The sequence below is a fragment of the Phascolarctos cinereus genome, unplaced genomic scaffold (genome assembly GCF_003287225.1).
Source record: "Phascolarctos cinereus isolate Bilbo 61053 unplaced genomic scaffold, phaCin_HiC Scaffold_4;HRSCAF=312, whole genome shotgun sequence".
NCBI lineage: Eukaryota > Metazoa > Chordata > Mammalia > Diprotodontia > Phascolarctidae > Phascolarctos > Phascolarctos cinereus.
The window spans coordinates 209,804,474-209,825,399 of record NW_027555847.1 but is presented as its reverse complement, the minus strand read 5'-3'; the positions used below and the strand labels follow the sequence as shown (position 1 = coordinate 209,825,399).

The window sequence follows — 20,926 nt, the reverse complement described above, 5'->3', positions numbered from 1 at the left end:
CAAAATTAGAAGGGAAGCAGAAAGCTGGGAAACAATTTTTATAGCCAGTGTCTCTGGTAAAAGCCTCATTTCTAAAATATATAGAGAACTGATTCAAATTATAAGAACACAAGTTATTCCCCAGTTGATAAATGGTCAAAGGATATGAACAGGCAGTTTTCAGATGAAGAAATTAAAGTTCTTTATAGTTATATGAAGAAATACTCTAAATCACTATTGATTAGAGAAATGCAAATCAAAACGACTCTGATGTACCACATCACACATATCAGACTGGCTAACATAACAAAACAGGAAAATGATAAATGTTGGAGATGTGGGAAAAATAGAACATGAATGCATGGAGTTGTGAAGTGATCCAACCATTCTGGAGAGCAATCTAGAAATATGCCCAAAGGGCTATAAAACGTGCATACCCTTTGACCCAGTAACACCACTTCTAGGTCTGTATCCCAAAGAGATCATAAAAATGGGGAAAGGACCCACATGTACAAAAATATTCATAGCAGCCCTTTTTGTGGTGGCCAAGAATTAGAAATTGAGGGGATGCCCATCAATTGGGGAATGGCTTAACAAGTTGTGGTATATGAATGTAATGGTATACTATTGTGCTATAAGAAATGATGAGCAGGTGATCTTCAGAAAAACCTGGAAAGACGTGTATGGTCTGATGCTGAGTGAAGTGAGCAAAACCAGGAGAACACTGTATCCAGTAACAGCCACATTGTGTGACGACTAACTTTCACAGACTTGGCTCTCCTCAGCAAATGCAAGGACATTGCATTGCTAAGACAACCCCAAAAGTCTCAAGATTGAAAATGCTGTCCACACTCAGGGAAAGAACTATGGAGTCTGAATGCATATTGAAGCATACTATTTGCTCTCTTTTTGTTGTGTTTTGTTTCTTCTTTTCCATGGTTCCTCCCATTGGTCCTAATTCTTTATAATATGACTAATGTGAAAATATGTTTAATATGAATGTGTATGTAGAGGCTTTATCAGATTTCACACCGTCTTGGGGCAGGGAGAGAGAGGGAGAAAATTTAAAACTCAGAAACTTATGAAAGTGAATGTTGAAAGACAAAAATTAATACATTTTTGAAAAAAAACAGAAAAAAAGACGGATACATGGGGAGAAGGAGGAAGGAACAGGAAGAATAGGGGAAATCATCTCACATAAAAGAGGTGCAAAAGGACTCTTCCTTTGCTTTTACAATAGAGGAGATGATGGTGGGAGTTGTGGGTGACCAGCAAGGTTTGAACCTTACTCTCATTAGATTGGCTCAAAGAGGGAATAACATACACACTCAGTTGGGCAGAAAACTCTATCTTATTCTACAGGGAAGTAGGAGAAGAGGAGTACATAAGGAAAGAGAGGCTGATAAAAGGGAAGGTGGATTAAGGGAGATAAGTGTTCAAAGTAAAACAGACTTTTAAGAAGGGACAGGGTAAAAAGAGAGAGAAGGATAAACAAGGAAAAAAACAGAATGAGGGAAATACACAGTTAATAATCATAACTGTGAATGGGATGAACTCACCCATAAAATGGAAGTGTACAGCAGGATGGATTAAAAACCAGAATCCAACAATATGTTGTTTACAAGAAACACACTTGAAACAGAGGGATACACACGGAGTAAAAATAAAGAGCTAAAAGCAGAATCTATTGTGCTTCAGGTGAAGTTTAAAAAAAAAAGCAGGAGTAGCAATCATGTTCTCAAACAAAGAAAAAGTAAAAACAGACCTAATTAAAAGAGAAGCAGGGAAACTACATTTTGATAAAAGGTACCATAGACAATGAAGTAATATGAATATTAAAATAAATATATATGCACCAAACAGCATAGCATCCAATTTCTTAAAGGAGAAGTTAAATGAGTTACAGGAGGAAATAGTAAAACTGTACTAGTGAGGGACCTCAACTTTCTTTTCTCTAACCAAATCTAACCAAAAAATAAACAAGAAAGAAGTTAAGGAGATGAACAGAATTTTAGAAAAGTTAGATGTGACAGACCTCTGAAGAAAAGAAAATAGAAAGGAGTTTTACCTTTTTTTCAGCTGTACATGGCACCTTCGCAAAAACTGACCATGTATTTGTACATAAAACACTCACAAACAAATGCAGAAAAGCAGAAATATTAAATGCATCCTTTTCAGACCATAATGCAATAAAAATTATATTCAATAAAGGGCTATGGAAACACAAATTAAAAATTAATTGGAAACTAAATAACATAATCCTAAAGAATGAGTGGGCCAAAGAACAAATCATAGAAACAATAAATAGCTTCATTAAAGAGAATGACAATACTAAGACAACATACCAAAATTTCCGGGATGCAGTCAAAGCACTTTGGGGAAAAGTTATATCTCAAAACACTTACATCAATAAAACAGAGAAGGCAGATCAATGAATTGTGCATATAACTAAAAAAACTAGAAAAAGAACAAATTAAAAATCCTTAATTAAACACCAAATTGGAAATTCTGAAAATTAAAAGAGATTAATAAAATTGAAATGAAGAAAACAATTGAACTAATAAACAAAACTAAACTAGTTTTAAAGAATAAAATAAATCATTGAATAATTTGATTTTAAAAACAGAAGAAGAAAACCAAATTACCAGTATCAAAAATGATGGTAACATGAAAATAAAGTAATTATCAGGAACAATTTAGCCCAATTATATGCCAATAATGCTGACAATGTAAAGAAAAAGATGAATATTTACAAAAATATAAATTGCTCAGATTAAGAGAAGAGGAAATTGAATACTTAAATAACTCTTAGAAAAAGAAATTGAATAAGCCATCAATGAGCTCCCTAAGGAAAAATCCCCAGCACCAGATGTATTCACAAGTGAATGCTACTAAATATTTAAAGACCAATTAATTCCAATAATATATAAACTATCTGGAAAAACATGTAAAGACAGAGTCTGTCCAAATTTCTTTTATGATACAAATATGGTGCCGATACCTAAAACATCTGAGAAAGAAAACAATAAACCAATTTCCCTAATTAATATTGATGCAAAATTTTAAATTAAATACTAGCTAAGGAGATTACAGCAATATGTCACTATGATAAGGATTTATACTAGTAATGCAGGGCTGGTTCAATATTAGGAAAATTATCAGTGTAACTGGTTAATAGCAAAAACAACAAAAACTGCAAAAGATGCAGAAAAAGCTTCTGACAAAATACAATATTCACTCCTATTATAAACACTAGAAAGCACAGGAATGAATGGAGCTTTCCTTAAAATGCTAAGTAGTATCTATCTAAAACTATCAGCAAGCAGTATCTGTAATGGGGACAAGCTAAAAGCCTTTCCAATAAGATCAGGGATGAAGCAAGGATGCCCATTATCTCTACTATTATTCAATACTGTTCTAGAAATGCTAGCCCTAGCAATGAGACAAAAAAAAAAAAAGAAATTGAATAAATTAGAATAGGCAATAAGGAAACAACACTATCAGTCTTTGCAGATGATATGACGGCAAACTTAGAGAATCCTAAAGAATCAACTAAAAAACTAGTTGAAATACTTAACGACTTTAGCAAAAGTTTCAGGAAATAAAATAAACTCATGTAAATCAATAACATTTCTATATATTATCAACAAAGTCCAGCAGAAAGAGATAAAATAACTGCAGACAATAATAAAATATTTGGGAGTCTACCCGCCTAAGACAAACTCAGGAAGTATATGAACATATTTACAAAAGACTTTTCACACAAATAAAGTCAGATCTAAACAACTGAAAAAATATTAATTGCTCGTGGGTAGGCTGAGACAATACAACAAAAACGACAATTCTACCTAAGTTAATTTACTTATTCAGTGCCATACCAATCAAGTTACCAAGAAATTATTTTAAAGAGCTAGAAAAGATAATAAAACTTATCTGGAAGAATATCATATTAAGAATATGGATGGAATCAATGGAAAAAAAAATACACACACACAAAAAACCCAAAATGGGAAGTCGACTTAGCAGTGCCAGATCTCAAACCGTACTTCAAAGAGGTAATCATCAAAAGAATCTGGTACTGGCTAAGAAATAGAGTGGTAGATCAATGGAACAGGTTACATATACAATACACAGTAGTAAAGGACTATAGTAATCTTGACTGAACCAAAGGTACAAGATTTTGGGACAAGAAAACACTATTTGAAAAAAAAATTGCTCAGAAAAGTAGAAAGCAGTTCGGCAGAAATTAGGTACAAACCTCTCACACCATATACCTAGACAAAGTCAAAATGGATATATGATTCAGACATGAAGGGTGATATCATAAGCAAATTAGGGGAACATAGAATATTTTACCTGTTAGGTTTATGAAGAAGAGAAGAATTTATGACCAAAAAAGAGAATGGGGAACATTGCAGAATGTAAAATGGATCATTTTTTTGCACAAACAAAACAATACAGCCAAGATTAGAAGAACAATTGCAAAAAAATTTTTTTACAGAAAGTTTCTCTGATAAAGGTCTCATTTCTCAAATATATAGAGAAGTCAGATATGTAAGAATATGCGTCATTCGCCAATTGATAAATGGTCAAAGAACATGGACAGTTTTCAGAAGAAGAAATAAAAGCTAGTCATATGAAACATGCTCTAAATCAGTATTAAGAGAAATGCAAATTAATGTTATCCACCCCAAGAGAAAGAATTGAGAGTCTGAATACAGACTGAAGCATATTTTTTCTTACTTTCTTTATTATTCTTGTTTTCTCAGGTCCACATTCTCTTTGCAACATGGCTAACATAGAAATGTTTTGCATGAATGCACATGTATAATCTATATCAAACTGCTTGCCTTCTCAAGGAAGAGGGAGGGAAAGGATGAAGGGAGAGAATTCAGAACTCAAAAATTAGAAAATAAATGTTAAAAATTTTTGTTTAAATGTAATTGAGGAAAAAAATAAAATAAAAAATAAAAAAGAATATTGGTGACCTCAGAGAGACCTGTTTCAATTGAGTGGTGGGGTCAATAAGCCAGATTTCTGGAAATAAAGTGTGGACAAGTATAAACAGTTACTTCTAGAAATTTATCATGTAAAGGTAGGAGAGATATAGTAGGGTCAAGTTATTTTTTTAAACCAGAATGATGATGATGATGATGATGACAGCTAACATTTATATACTGATTACCATTTGCCAGGTGTTAGGCTAATAAGCGCTTCATAATTATTATCTCATTTGATCCTCACAACAGCTCTGGAAGGTAGGTGTTATTATTATGCCCATTTTACAGTTGAGGGAACTGAAGCAAACAGGGGTTAACTGACTTGCTCAGGTAAGTGTAAACACACTAGTAAGTATCCAAGGGCAAACTTGAACTCTTCCTGATTCAAAGACTAGCACTCTTATCCACTGAGCCACCTACCTGCCTTGTGGCAGCTAAGAGATACATGAGGGAGAGCTGTACAGGGATAAAGAAAAATACTCAGTCTTACACTTAAGTTGAAAAAATCAGCTTCACAATTATAAGATTGGGGATATGTAACTGGATAGCAGCTCATCTGACATAAATTAGGGGAGTTCACTTGCTCAAGAAAGTCAACAATATGATATTAGCAGCAAAAGAAAAAAAGATAATGTGATAGATATTAGGTTTATACTAACAAGCAATGCTCAGGACTAAAGAAATGACAGTCTCTGTGTGCTGTTCTGTCTCTACCATATGTGGGGTTTTGTGTCCAGCCCTGGATATATTTTAGAAAAGACACTGATAAGCTGGTGGAAATCAGGATATTAAAGGACCTTGAGAACATGCCACAAGATGATCAATGAAAGGAATAGTGAATGTTTAGTGCACAGAACACGAGAGGACTGTCTTCAAGTATTTGAAGGGCTATCATGTGGAAGAGGAATTAGATGTAAGGATCCAGACAGAATTTTGGAAAAGTTAAAATATGCTAGATCTCTGGCGATGACGGAACAGTGACAAAACAGATCATATCATATTTTTTTTTTATATTTGTAGCCTAGAGATTAACAGTGCCTGGCACAGAATAGACACTTGATACTCTCCAGGTATTTGGAAAATTATTCTCTCCTGGTTCTCCTACTTATTTGACCACTCCTCAGTTTCCTTTGCTGGATCTTCATCATCCAAATCACACTCACTAATCTTGGATGTCCCATAGAGTTCTCTGAGCCTTTATCTCTATCTGTACTATTTCATTTGATTAACTCATTAGTTAAAGTGACCTCATCAGTTCTCATGGAATCAATTATTTCTATGCTAATGAGTCTCAAAATCTACTTATTCAGCCCTAACCTCTCTCTCTCTCCTGACCTCCAGTCTCCAACTGTCTATTAGACATCTCAAACTGAATCTCACATAGATATCTTAAACTCAACAGGTCCAAATCCAAACTCATTATCTTTCCCCAAAAAACTTTCCCCCTTTTCAAATTTCCCTATTACCATCGAGGTAATAGGGCACTGGTTGCTTGTTGTCCTTCATTCTCAAAGAGGACCAAAATGACATCACTATGTTAGAGTCAAGTTACAATGCGTCCAACTGTGCCTGATCAGCCCACTAGAGGGTCTACCACAGATAGGGCACAAATAGTCCATGTGAACATTTGGAGTGGATTCTCTAAATTGATGCACCTCATTTCTTTTGAGCTACTTTAATGCTTCTCTGATGAGGGCACACCATACTGGGGTGGTGCTGTGCCAGTGTGTCCCATGTCACACAATCAATTCTTGAGAGAAACCTTAAAAGTGTCCTTGTATCATTTCTTCTGACCACCATGTGAGTGCCTGCTCTGTGTGAGCTCTCCATAAAATAGTCTTTTAGGCAAGCATACATTTGGCATTTGAATGTGGCCAGCCCATTGGAGTTGCACTCTCCGCAGTTGAGTTTGAATGCCTGGCAGTTTAGTTCAAGGAAAGACCTCAGTGTTTGGTGCCTTATCCTGCCAGATGATCTTTAGAATCTTCCTAAGGCAATTCCAAATGGAAGCGATTCTGTTTCCTGGCACGGTGCTGGTATACTGTCCAGGTTTCACAGGCACACAACAACAAGGTCAGCACAACAGCTCTGTTGACCTTCAGTTTGATGGACAGTCTAATATCTCTTCTCTCCCACACTTTCCTCAGTTACTGTCAACCTGGTTTATCCTGTCTGCTGAAACATTTTACTGGGGTGTTGCCACTGTGCATGCTACAGCTTCTTAAAGCCACAGGTGAGAGTTAGATGGATCAGGAGGACACCACAGATGGAAAACAGCCCTGAAAAGAGCTCAGCAGCCCTCACCTCAGAGGTACTAGTCTTCTCTGTACACACCCTGCACCCCTACTCTCCTACCAGTCCCCAAGGCTCACAACCTGGGTGTCATCATGACTCCTCACTACCTTTCACCTCTCATACCCAATCAGTTACCATGACCTATCTATTTCACCTTTGCAGCATCTTTCGAATATGCCCCTTTGTTTCCTTTGATACTACCACCATCCTGGGGTTGGCCCTCACCTCCTTATGAGTGACACCCAATAACCTACCGGTTGGTCTGCCTATCACAAACCTCTCCCAACTCCAGTACATTTTTCACTCAGCCACCAAAGTGATATTCACAGTGCAGATCTGACCAAGTCACTCCCCTACTCAACAAACTCAAGTGGCTCTCTATCACTTCAAAAACAAATATAAAATCTTTCATAAATCAGTTCCTCCTCCTCATACAGGCTTTTTATTACACCACCCCCCATTGGCCCAGGTATTCTGGGATCTAGTGACACTGCCGTCCCCTTGCTATTGCTCGAACAAGGCAAACAAGACATTCCATCTCTCAGTTCTGGGGATGTTCACTGGCTGTCTCCCATGCCTGGAATGCTGTATGTGCTCATCTTTACCTCCTGGCTTTCCTGAAATCCCAGCTAAAATCTCACCCTCTACAGGATGCTTCCTTATCCTTCTTAATTCTAGTACCTTCCTTCAGGTGATTATTTCCTCTTTATCCTGTATATAGCTTATCTGTACATATTTGTTTAGGGCAGGTAGGTGGCATAGTGAATATAGTGCTGGGCCTTGAGTTAGAAAGACTTATCTTCTTGAGTTCAAATCTGGCTGTGGATACTTACTAGCTGTGTGATTCTGGGAAAGTCACTTAACTCTGTTTGCCTCAGTTTCCTCATCTGTAAAATGTGCTGAAAAAGGAAATGGCAAACTACTCCAATAGCTTTGCCAAGAAAATCCCAAATGGGGTCATAAAGAATTGGTCATGACTGAAACAAGTGAACAACAATATATTTGTTTGCACGTTGTCTTCCTTGTTAGACTGTGAGCCCTTCAAGGGCAGGGACTTCTGCTTTTTTCTGTATTCCTGGCACATTCTGGATGTTTAATAAGTGCTTCCAGACTGAATAATTGCTTATTGATTGACTGAAGGAAAGAACTAAAGATTACAGCCTGGGGGGGGGGGGGATAGGGAATGGTAGCTGATTCCAAGTATTTGAAGGGTTATCAAATAGAATATAGACTGGACTTGTTCTATTTGGCCCCAGAAGGCAGACCAAGAATAGCAGGTGCAAATTTAATTTCAGGTTTATTGTATGGAAAAACTTCTTAATATTTAAAAAGAGCTATTCATAAACAGAATGGGTTATCTTGGGATGTATTATGTTCCCCTTCACTTCAGATCTTTTAAAGCAAAGGCTGGCTATGTCTACTTGGTATATAGGAGAAGGGATTCTTTTTTCAGGTATGGCTGGACTAGATGGCCTCTCTCTAGTCCTTTACAGTTCTCATGTTTTGTGAGTCTAAGACTAACTATGCCATGGGGAAGGTGTTATTTGAGTAGGATTTTGAAAGAATGATAGAATTTAGAGACAGAGAAAAAGTAAGGCATTGTAAACTTTGAGAGAAGCATGAAAAAAAGTGCAGACAGGTCATTTATATGACCTAACAGGAGAGCAGTGTGTGGCACAAAACAGAAAGAAACAATGGGTTTATTGTGAAATAGTAAGAGATTGGTAAGCAGATGACGGTATGCCTTGGTTGTCAGTTTAAGGAATATGGAATCTATCTGAGAGGCAGTAGGGAAGGTTCCAACTAAATCAATATTTTAATCCAATTCTGTCAACACTGATTAAGCAAACAGGTACAGGGCATACTGTGTTAAGTGCCAGGGGAACATAAAGTTTAGATAATATGTGGCCTCTGCCCTCCTGGTGCTTACTGTTTAGTAAGGGACATAACACATACACAGATAATTATAATCCAACAAGCCATCTCTTATAACAAAAATATTTTAAAAGGAAAAAAAAAAGCAGTCGGTAAAGCCAAAATACACAGTGATGGTATGGAATTCCCACCTCTGCAATGAAGTGAAGGAGAGAAGTATATTTTCTAACTCTTCTCCAGGACTAAGCTTGGTCATTATAATTATGTATCATTCAGTTTCATTTTATTCTTTTCACACTGTTGTAGTCATTGTATATGACATGTTTTCCTGATTCTGCCCATTTCACTGTGCATCAATTCACAGAAGTTTTGTTATGTTTCTCTGGATGGCTGGACCACTTCACAACTCTACCAAGGGGATGTTAGTATGCCTATCTTCCTTCCAACATGAATAATTTTCATCTTTTGTCCATTTCACTAATTTGCTAAGTATGAAGTTAAAAGTCAGAATTGTTTTGATTGTATTTCTATTGTGATTTCTCTTTTTAATTTTCATATCTCTCTTTATCTACTTGCTCCTTCCCTATTGCTTATAAACATGCTCAACTGTCCAAAAAATTCTTAATTTGATACTACCATCCCCTCAACTCTTTCACTTTTTTCCTTCTCCCTCTCACAACCAAATTTCTAGAAAGAGATGCCTACATTCATTGTTTTTACTTTCTCATCTCACTTCTATTCTTACAATCTGGCTTCAAACCTCATTACTTAGTTACACTGTGCAGCAGAAAGGGCCCTGGAATTGGAGTCAGAGGACATGGGTTCAAATATTGACTCTGTCATTTTACTATTTTTGTGACTGGGCAAATCACTCAACCTTGCTGGGCCACAAAATGAGAGGTCTGGGTTAGATGCTGTTTGAGGTCCCTTTCAGTACTATGATCCTTTGAAACTGTTCTAAGGTCACCAATGATCTAACTGTTTAATCTAATGGCTCTTTCCCATGGATTTCTCAGCATGGGATGCTGAGAATTACCCTCTCTCTCTAGGATACTCTCTTTCCTCTCAGGGTTTTCATGACTGCTCTCTTCTGGCTTACTCTACTACCTGACCATCCTTCTCCATCTTCTTTGCATGATTATCATTCATGTAACACCCCACCAAGTGTGGGTATATCCAGGGGTTCTTTTTCTCTCTCTTTTTAGATTTCATAGGCTCCCACAGGTTCGGCTATCATGTAGAAAACGTCTGTATCCATACATTCAAATCTATGTCACCAATGACCAATTTGGATCTATTTCAAATTCAACAAGTCAAAACAGATAGACTCATTTTCTTTTCCTCTAAACCCTTCCCCTTTTTCTTCATGTTTCTATTTCTGCCAAGGACGCTACCATCCTTCAGTCACCTGGGTTTGCAACTTCAAGGTCATCCTCCACTCTTTCCTCTCTCTCTTATCCCCACTATCCAATTGGTTGCCAAGCCTTGTTGACTGTATTTCTACAGTATCTCTTGTATTTGTTCCTTTCTCTCTACCACTCTAGTTACCACCTGGACTAATCCAAAAGCCTCCTAAATGGTTTTCCTTATTCCAGACTCTTGCCTTCTTCAATCTCTCATTGTCAAATGGATATCCTTAAAGGTCTGATTATGTCACTCTGCTGCTCAAGAAACTCCAGTGGCGCTCTCTCTCTCCTTTAGAGTAAAATACATTATCCTCTTTAGAGTTTAAAGCTCTTTACAATGTAGCTTCGGCCAACCTTTCCAGGTTACCTAATGCTACACTCCTTTATGCATTCTATGTTCTTGTCACAGACTTACTTGCTGCTATCAATACACCTACCCAATCCTGCATGCACGCCTTTATACAGCTTGTCCCCCTGCCCGTGACGTACTACTTCATATTCAGTCTGCCTAATTTTCTTCAAAGCTCAGCTCAAATGCCACCTTCCACAGGAAACTAATTCTGATCCCCAAGTGGCTACTGTCCTTCCCCTTGGAAACTATTTTGTATATATTTTGCCTGTCCCTTTCTATGTACATATCTGTTGTAGAGCTCCTCCCCCAAGAAATAAACACTGCTCCTCGAGGGCTGGCAAAGTGTTGGTTTTGTCTTTGTATCTTCAACATCTAATGTCTAGCACAGTGCCTGACATAATATACACCTAAACACTTTTGAAAGAATAAATGAAATCGAGCCTCTTGGAGGTGAGTCATGAGGGCTTGCTCGGTGCCTGTCTGGGTAGATTGGTAAAGACTGAGCCAGTCTGAATGTACTTTATGAAGATTGCCCAAGCTTTAACCCCTACTCTAATCCTGTGTTCCCTCTCCTACCCCATACCTGTTTGGGACTATTGGTAGAGTTTTATAGTTCATTCATTCAATAATTCTTTATGAAGTACCTACGTGCTAAGTGCTGAGGGGTGGAAGATTCAAAGAATTTAAGGTCATAGTCCCTACCCTTATAAGATAGATGAGTTCCACTAAAAACTGACTTGCCTGATGATAGCACCTGGTGAATTATTCTGAGGGCAAGTATATGATGCCCTGAAATCCCAGAAAAGTAAAGAGTGATGTCAGCTCTTCCCTATAGAAGCCACATCAGGCAATTTATAACCCAAGTCCTACCAAAAGTCCATTTCTACCAGAGCTGAGGGCAGCTAGGTGGCATAGTGAATAGAGTGCTGGGCCTAGACCCAGGAAGACTCATCTTTCTGAGTTCAAATCTGGCTTTAGACACTTACTAGCTGTGTGATCCTGGACAAGTCACTTAACCCATTTGCCTCAGTTTCCTCATCTATAAAATGAGCTGGAGAAAGAGATGGCAAACCACTTCAGTACCTTTGCCTAGAAAACCCCAAATTGGGTCACAAAGAGTTGGACATGATTGAACAACAAAACCGCAGCTGAAGCTATGACTTTGGCCTGACCTCTCCCCTCTTCCGCACCCCCTTATTATTTTCAGGAATAAAAAGACATGAAGAAGACTCCACAAGAACTGCTTAGTTCCTTGAGGAATATCAGTGGATCCCACTTACATTTTTGTTTTTCTGGAACAACATTCTGGCTTCATTTATAATGTACTGCTTTTCTCTGATGGTGTCTTCCACCTGCCCTGATGCTGCATGCCACCTCCTTGCAAGCCTGAAAATCCTGCGGTACAGGCTGAGCACTTCTTGTCGTGTTGCTGTTGTCATCTTCAGAGCCACCAAAACAGAAAAGGGAAATTCTGTGTAAAAATTCAATTTGATAGTAGGCAGCCAGGCAGACATATATTTTTCACAAGCTCTTTAATTAGTCTAGAAATAATTGCTCTTTCTAAACATCTGCACGGTAAAGTTACCCAGAATTGGAGAATCAAGAACACCAGTTACCTCCCAAACATTTTTACTTTATGTTTGGCCTATAAAGTGTCAAGAGGTTGCTCAGCAATAGCCATGTTTCCATGTTGGAAACCTAAACTCTTTGGGAAACAGCTGGTTTGAGAGCTGTACTCCACAATACATTTCCTGGGGATCCCTTTAAAGTAAAACCTCTTTAACTTCAATACACTTAAGGCCTTCGGTGTTCTGGATAACTGAATTTTCCTGTTGGTGAAACGTTAACCTTTTAAGCATAACAACCCTTTCAAAAAAGTTTTTCTTAACATTAGTTTACTTTTTTACCCTAATAACTAGAAACACAAATGAATTTTTCTTTAATGACTGAGGCTCCTACAGGGCCTTTATCTTTAACATTAATTTTTCTTTTTAAATACTCTGTATATAGGAGATTGGAATGAAAGCGTGTTGACCTAAGGAGTTAGGCCACATCAGGACCTTTAATTTTAGGGGGCAAGAGAGGAAGTGATGGCAGGTTGGGCAAAATTTTGGGGTTTATGTTCTCAGCACCTGCTTCTGTATCTATAGAGCAGAGTTCTGTGGGAAAAAAAAATCTGGTTATTGGAGGACTCCAGTTGGTTAGATTTTAGCTAATAAAGGATTTACTAAACTAGGTCCCCTTTAACAAATGCACACTCCATTAGATCAATAATAGGAACACAATAAATGAGCTGCAGGTCTAGGAACAGCACCTATGACCTACCTCCAAGTCCCTCCTGTGCTCTCTGCAATCCTCCCTAAACAGGAACATCAGGATTGTGAAGTAGACTGATCACTGCTGTTAGGGAACATGACCCATTCTTATAACACATGAAGAGGCTTAATACCTGGAAATCAGATACCTGGGATGGTGCTAAGCTTATAAGAATTTGCTTATCAAAGAAAGCATATTTGAGCTGGAAATCCAAGTGCAAACACACATTCTTAATTTAAAGCTTACTTGCTATAGAAATTCATCTTAAAGAGTCTCTCTCATCCTAGGCAGGCCTTCAAGAATGATTCTTTAGGCTCTCTATAGATCCTGACTATAGTGACCTTTCTAGAGCTGTAAAATTTCCCATGATGAATAAACCATGTTTAACCAGTTAATTTAAACACTTTAAAACAGTTTTATACTGTAAATAGTCAAACACCCTGCTACACATACACTCAATGTCTCTAAAATCCATGATATTTCAAGTAACAAAATATTTAAGATGATTGAGGGGAGGGGGAAGGGGGAAGAGGTGGGAATGCCAAGAGGCAATTTTACAGTTTGTGGTTCCACAACTGCAAATCAAATCCAGAAAAGATGATGTCACTTTTTTTTTCCCTTGGTAAAGAAACTGTTTCTGAGTTTCTGGCTCTCCCAAAACTCCAAGGTTTCATATGAAAAGGTGAGTCAGTTCATGTGAAATACAGGGAGTAACTGACTTCTACTTAGTGATTGCTTCATTTTCCTGTGATTAAAAGACAAAACTTCCCTAACTGTATGACACACAAGCATGGAAGTGAGAAAGGCTGGTTGGTTGAAAGAGAGTTAAACTTCACCAAATACCTAAGGGGTTAATACCAATACTAATAGATGGTCCTTTGTAAAAGATTCAACCCCCCTCCACTGATAGATATGTATGTGTGTGTATGCATATATGGATGCATGCATGCATGTATGTCTATGACTACACAGGAAAGTAGACCACAAGAGAAAAATATGCTTGTCCTGTCAAAAGGCTCACTGGTAATACTGAGTAAAGTTCAATCCCTATTTTATGGCCTCACCATAAGGCCAGGCTTAGCACTCACTCAATTATTTGGAAAAAAGCTCATGTCCCAAGAGCTCCAGTACCAAGAACTAAAGAATACATATTAACTGTCCCTACTAAACCTATGAAAGGCAGTTCTGGTGTAATGGATCGAGCTGACCTCAGAGCCAGGAAGATTCAAGTCCCACTTCTGACATTACTGACTTCTGATCCTAGGCAAGCCCCAGAACTTCTCAGTGCTTTAGGCGACTCAAAGATTATAAGTTGCAGAGAAGGTGCTAACCTTCACTGGTAAAGGTAGGGATACCTACATAAATGTTGCAGATTGTGAACCAAGAGCCCTGTTTACTCAGTCCCACAGAATCAGTTTATGAGAGAGCCAGGATTAGAAGCCAGGAATGCTGACTCCTATTCTCATGTCCTAATCACATGCTCCTCCTTTTGTCTTCTCAGAAAGTAAGCAACAGAAACTCAAAAGCACTGGATAGCATCTCTACAACAGCAAAAATCACCACTGTCCCTTCAGCTGTTTGCTGAGTTTGGAATATGTTTGAAATATTCAGAGGAAAAGCATAAGGAGTTATCATATATAGCGTTTCTCAAAACACAAATACCACAACATCCCACCCCAATCAACCCAAAGGGTTCCACCTCTCTTTCTGTAAACTACTCTAGCCCTTTGTATTATCCATGCCCATTATGTTCACACTCTATTGTCTATTACATTTATTTCAAAATTTAAGAAATGACAAGCTTGTGAACAAATCTTATTTTCTCTTACCACTCTGGTTCCCAACTTATGGGCCACTGGCACTAAAGTGATTGCAAAGATGCTGTTAGGTATTCAACTCATTAGGTAACTCAATATAATAAACTGGAGAACTTATCTCTTGGTAGGTGAATAAATATGCCTTGTACCACTATTTTAGAAAGCAGACAATGTCCCAAGACTTGTAATGCAGTTTCAGGTTACTAAAGTTTAAAAGACTGCACTAAAACTTCTGGGGCATTCTTTATAGGTATCATTGTGATTAATACAATACAAATTAACTTCCTGAATTCAAAGCAGCTTTTTGTCATTAAAGATCTCTCATAAAACCAATATCGTGTAAGAATCCATAAAACTATTCCTCATACTCAGAAAATTTGGAACTACTATTCTACCAATTATCTCTAGGGTAGTAACCAATTTCATATTTTTATTACACTAAGCCTTTCCCACAGGTTCTTGCACATAGTAAGGCAGGCTCTCATCAAGTCTCTTCTGGATTACTGCAATAATCTAACTGGCTTCCCTGCCTTTAGTCTCTTGACTCTTCTATCCATCCTCCACACAGGTGCCACAAAAATGTTCCAAAAGCCAGGTCTAACCATGTTATTTCCCCACTCAATAAACTCCCATGACTCCCTCTTGCTTAACTCTAAGGACTGAATACATATCTCTCTAGTATTTAGAGTCATTCACAACCTGGCTGCAATCTCCCTCAGCAGGCTTACTCTTCTGGGCTTCTTGATGTTCCTTGTACACAATCTTCCATCTCCCATCCTAACATCTTGGTACAGGCTGTCTACTACACCTAGAATGCATTCATACCAACTAAATTACCTTGTGTACATTTTGTATATGTCAACAAAGACAAGCCAACAAGTCAACAAGCATTTATCTAGCATGTACTATGTGCCAGGCACCACGCTAAATGCTTGAAATATTGCACAGTAGACAACACTGGAGTTGGGAGTGCATCCTGGAGAAGAATGAAGACGTGGCTGACTGGGCCACTGCACACTCCCTCCCCTGAGAAAATTTCATTTTTGTCTATCACCAGCATCTAACACAATGCCTGGCATGACCATATATTCATATACCATAACTTGTATACAAGCTAATGCTCAACTGATGGGTACTGCCTCCCCTCCCCACCCACTTCGTTTCTGAGGTTTTTTTTCTTTGTTTTTTGCCACTACAAAAAGAGCTGCTACAAATTTTTTTTTGTACAAAAAAGACCTTGTCTTCTTTATCTTTTTGGGGGTAGAGGCCTAATAATGGTACATCTGGGTCAATGTGCATGCACATTAACTTCTGGACACTGTTCCAAACTGCTTTCCAGAATGGCTGGACCATTTCACAGCTTCACCAACAGAGAGTGCATCGTATGCCTATTTAACTGCAGCCCCTCTGATGTTATTTTCCTTTTTGTCATCTCTGCCAATTTGATGAGCATGAAATCAAACTTCAGAGTGGCTTTAGTTTGAATTTCTTTCATTATTTGTGATTTGGACCATCAAAAAAAATTACTTTAGATAGCTTGTTTCTTCCCTTTTCATATCACTGGAGAATGATTTATCATTGGATTTATCACTACCAGAAGATTCTTATGAAAATGGTATTTCTGTTGTGGCAAATAATACTTCTGGACCTTCTGTAAAATCAGATATACAAATACCTAGTATTTAATCTAAGCTTGCAGAAGCTTTATGGACTGTGTTACTGAAACTCCACCAATATAATAAACATTGATCCAGTAGCTAGAAAAACAAAAAGTCAAGAATCTCACACAAAATAAAATATTTTTTAAAAGTAGGAAGGAAGGGCTAGCAATTCCAGATTTCAAACCATATTACATAGCAGAAGACATCAAAACTACTCAGTAAAAAAACAGAAAAGTTGATCAGTGAAACAGATCGGGTACACAAGATCCAGAAGCAAATGAACACAGTTGCTCAGTGTTCAATAAACCCAAAGATCCCAAATCCCAGGGTGATAAGGACACAATGTTCTGCAAAAACTGGAAAACTGCCTTGCAGAAATTAGGTTTAAACCAACATCTCACAGCATGTACTACAATAAGCACCAAATAGACGCATAACTTAGATAAAAAAGGTCACACTATAAAAAAATTAGAGGAGCAGGAAAGGAGATATCTTTTACAAATACACGTAGGGGAAGAGTTGTTAACCAAACAAGGGATATAAAGGACTGCAAGACATAAAATAGAAAATTTAGATTACATCAAATTGAAAAGCTTTTGCATGAACAAAATCAATACAGTTATGATCAGAAAGAAAAACAGTTAATCGGGAAAAATTTTTGCAGTAAAATTCTCTGATACAGACCTTATATCCAGGCTACAAAGAGAATCGCTATATTGATATATTTGTAACATATTGATATATGTTGATACGTTGAATTGATACACGTCTCTAATAAACAAAATGTTCAAAGGGTATGAACAGGCACTTCTCAAAGGAAGAAATCCAAACTATCAATAGCCACATGAAACCGATATAAATCACCAGTAGGAGGCACACAAATTAAAACAGTTCTGAGGTTCCAACTCATATCCATCAGATTGGCAAAGGTGACAAAAAAGGAAAATAATGGCTGAAAAGGGTCTTGGAGCTATGAAGTGATTGAACCATTCTGTAAAGTAGTTTGGAACTACGTGCCAAAAGTTATTAAACTGTATGACTCTTTGACCCAGTGATACCACTATAGGCCTATACGTCTAAAGGGTAACACAGGGAAAGGCCTCTCGAACACCGAAATTTCTTTTAAGTCTTATTTCTAGTTATCAAACATTTTCTCTCTCCTCCCACCTCCCCCACCCACTAAACAAGAAATAAAGAAACACAGAACTTCTATATCACATAAGCATAGACAAGCAAAACAAAATCCCACACTGGCCACATCCACAATGCATTTCTTATTCTGTATGTTAGTCCAATATCTGTCATGAGTTGGTCAGTGCTTTGTTAACAGTTCTCTGGAATTATGGCTGATCATTCAATTTACGAGTTTTTCATAACTGTCCCATTTTTGCAATGTTGATTAAAAATTATTCTTCTGGTTCTGCTCACTTTACTCTGCATAAGTTTATAAGAGTCTTTCCAGATCTTTTTTGAAACCATCTTTTTCTTGATTTCTTACAGCACAAGAATATTCTATTACCTTCACATACCACAATTTGTTTATCAATTCCCAATGGACAGGGATTCCCCATCTTCCCCACTCCTCCGGTTTCTAGTGTCTTGACACCACAAAGAGCTGCTGTAAAAATGCTTTCATACAAAGGACCTTTTTCTCTTTCTTTGATCTCTTTGGGTACAGGCCTAACAGTGGTATTGCTGGGTCACTTGACCCAGAAACTCCTTGGGCATAATTCCAAACGGCTTTCCAGAATGGTTAGATCACTTCACACCTCCAACAATAGTGCCTCAATGCAACTGTCTTCTTGCAACTCCTTCATTTGTTTGGGGTTTTTTGGGTCATCTTTGCCAATCTGATGGGTGTGAAGTGGAATCTCAGAATTGCTTAAATTTACATTTCTCTAAGTATTATTGATTTGGAGCATTTTTTCATAAGACCCAAGAAGAAACACAAGCGTTTCTTCCCCTGAGACATGCCTGTTCACATCCTTATACATTTTATCAATTGGTGGAATGGCTCTTAATTCTTATAATTTTGAAACATGTACCTTATGAGAACTTTAGCACAGAAACTTGCTGCAAAGATTGTTTTGCAATTACCTATTTATTGTAGCAAAGAACTGGAAACTAAGGGCATGCCCAATTAATAGGGGAATTGCTAAACAAATTATGGTATAAGAAAGTATCAGAATATTAGTGTACTGTAAGAAATGACAGAGGAATGGATTCAGAGAAACCTAGGAAGACTTGTACGAACTGATGGAGTGTTCAGTAAAGCAGAATTTAGGGGGAAGAGGGCAATAATATTTATATAGCATGTGCCAGACACTGTACTAAGTGCTTTCACAAACATCATATCATTTGAGCTCCACAACAACCCTGTGAGGCAGATGCTATTATTACCCCCATTTTACAGATAAGGAAACTGAGGCATATAGAGGTTAAGTGACTTGCCCAGGGTTATACAGCTGAAGCTACATTTGAACTCTGGTTGTCTTGACTCCAGGCCCAGCCCTTTATTCACTGTGCCAATAGCTACCTCCAGAGAACAATTACACAATGTCCACAATATCATAAGGAAAAACAACTTCAGAACACTTAATAACTTTGATCACTGCAACTGAACCAGCACTCCCAAAGACTAATAATGGAGGATGGTTCCCACCTCTTGACAGAGATATAATGGACTCAAAGTGTAGTATATGATGTATATTTTCAGATACTGAAAATGTGTGGATTTGTTTTACTTGACTATGCTTGTTTAACATGACAGAGGGAGGAAAGGAGCTAATGATACTGAGCCCCAATAAAAGAAAGGTGTCAATGAAACTTTTTTAAAGGAATAGAAGATAGAAAGACTTTAAGAGAGAAGCAAACAGAACAGCTTTGTACCTAATGCACTGAATTTATTATATACTTAAGAAAAAACAAGCTGTGTGTCATAGTTGGAGATTCATACGTGAACCTCTTTTTCTGTTCTTCGCGTGTTGAAAATGTTAGTGTCTATTAAGTTCAGAATAACAAAAAAATTAAAATGCCAAACCCTCCCCTCCCACCAAAAACCTGTTGGCATGAATAACTTGGTCCTGAGTACAAAGAGGAAAAATTCCTCTAAATAATGAGATTTACAGAAACATGATTTTGGTCTCCGGAATGCCAGAATTCCATGGACAAAGCTCTCTTAAGGCTCTTCCATCTAGTGGAGAAACTGTTACACAATACTACCAAGAAATTAGAAAAATCCAAAGGCAATCACAATAAAAGGGTAATTCACTATTTCCTAACTCAGGATGAGTAAAAAGGTACATTAGACAAAACAAAACTAAGAAGCAATTATAAATGAAAGACTCTAAGGAGCTCTTCTCCAAGATGTTATTTTTCCCCCTAGTAATTCATGACAAAACTACCACGTAGCCAAATTTCTATCTAATTTGTTCTAAAAGGTTTTGAATATCCTGAAAATAGTGGGAACTGCACCATGAAAACTTGTTTAAAAAAAAAACCAAACAACCCATGTTTATTAAGCACCTATGTGTAAGGTATTGTGCTAGGTAGTAAGTTTAAAAGATGAAAGGATAAAAAGTCCTGGCCCTTGGGAAATTTATATTCTACTGGGGCATACAGATAAATTTTGAACGAGAAAGAATTTTGAACAAGAAAGAATAAGCATCAACAACTAAGGCCAGGAAAGGCTTCCAAAATGATATAACACATAAGAGCAATTTCTCAAGGGGCTCTGCACCCTGCTATACCTCTAGTTTTTTGGCTCTTTTGAAATGAAATGACTTAAACAGACACTATCAGGAAAACTCAGAAATGCAGAAAAATTTTCAAAAATTTTAAAACACTCACTAATAACTGGTCAATTACATTTGTATCAGGATATTCATGATTGTTGATCATGGAACATTAGCTACCACAGAAGATCAAACTATTTTAAATACTGATTAATCCTTACAATGCCTTCCATGGACATCAGGACCCAGAATAATGAGCTACAGATTCAGTATTGTTTTAATAAGTTTCATTAGCAGGCCCTACATATTAAGCTTTAATTATAATATAACCAGCAGTATTTATCCTTCTGTGCTTAGGGAAAGTACTGCTTGCCCACTGGTGATTTAAGCTACACATAAATTCTAAAGATAAATTGGTTTTTATCATTATGTAATATGCATATTATATAATTTGGAACCAAATATATATTTGGAACCAAATATAAATTCAT

General features: G+C 37.3%; 1 protein-coding gene across 5 annotated transcripts in view; it reads right to left on the bottom strand.

The window, feature by feature from the left end:
* The window catches only part of LYRM1 (LYR motif containing 1), a 37,493-nt gene that overhangs the window by 11,235 nt on the left and 5,332 nt on the right, over window positions 1-20,926 (bottom strand). For 2 of the 5 annotated variants that reach the window (XM_020965275.2, XM_020965276.2), the window contains exon 2: window positions 12,188-12,346. In XM_020965275.2, coding sequence (XP_020820934.1) covers window positions 12,188-12,346 — 159 coding nt within the window. Of the gene's footprint in view, window positions 1-12,187; window positions 12,347-13,232; window positions 13,308-20,926 lie in introns of those variants that run through there. The other 3 variants (XM_078152883.1, XM_078152884.1, XM_078152885.1) reach the window with 3 other exon arrangements.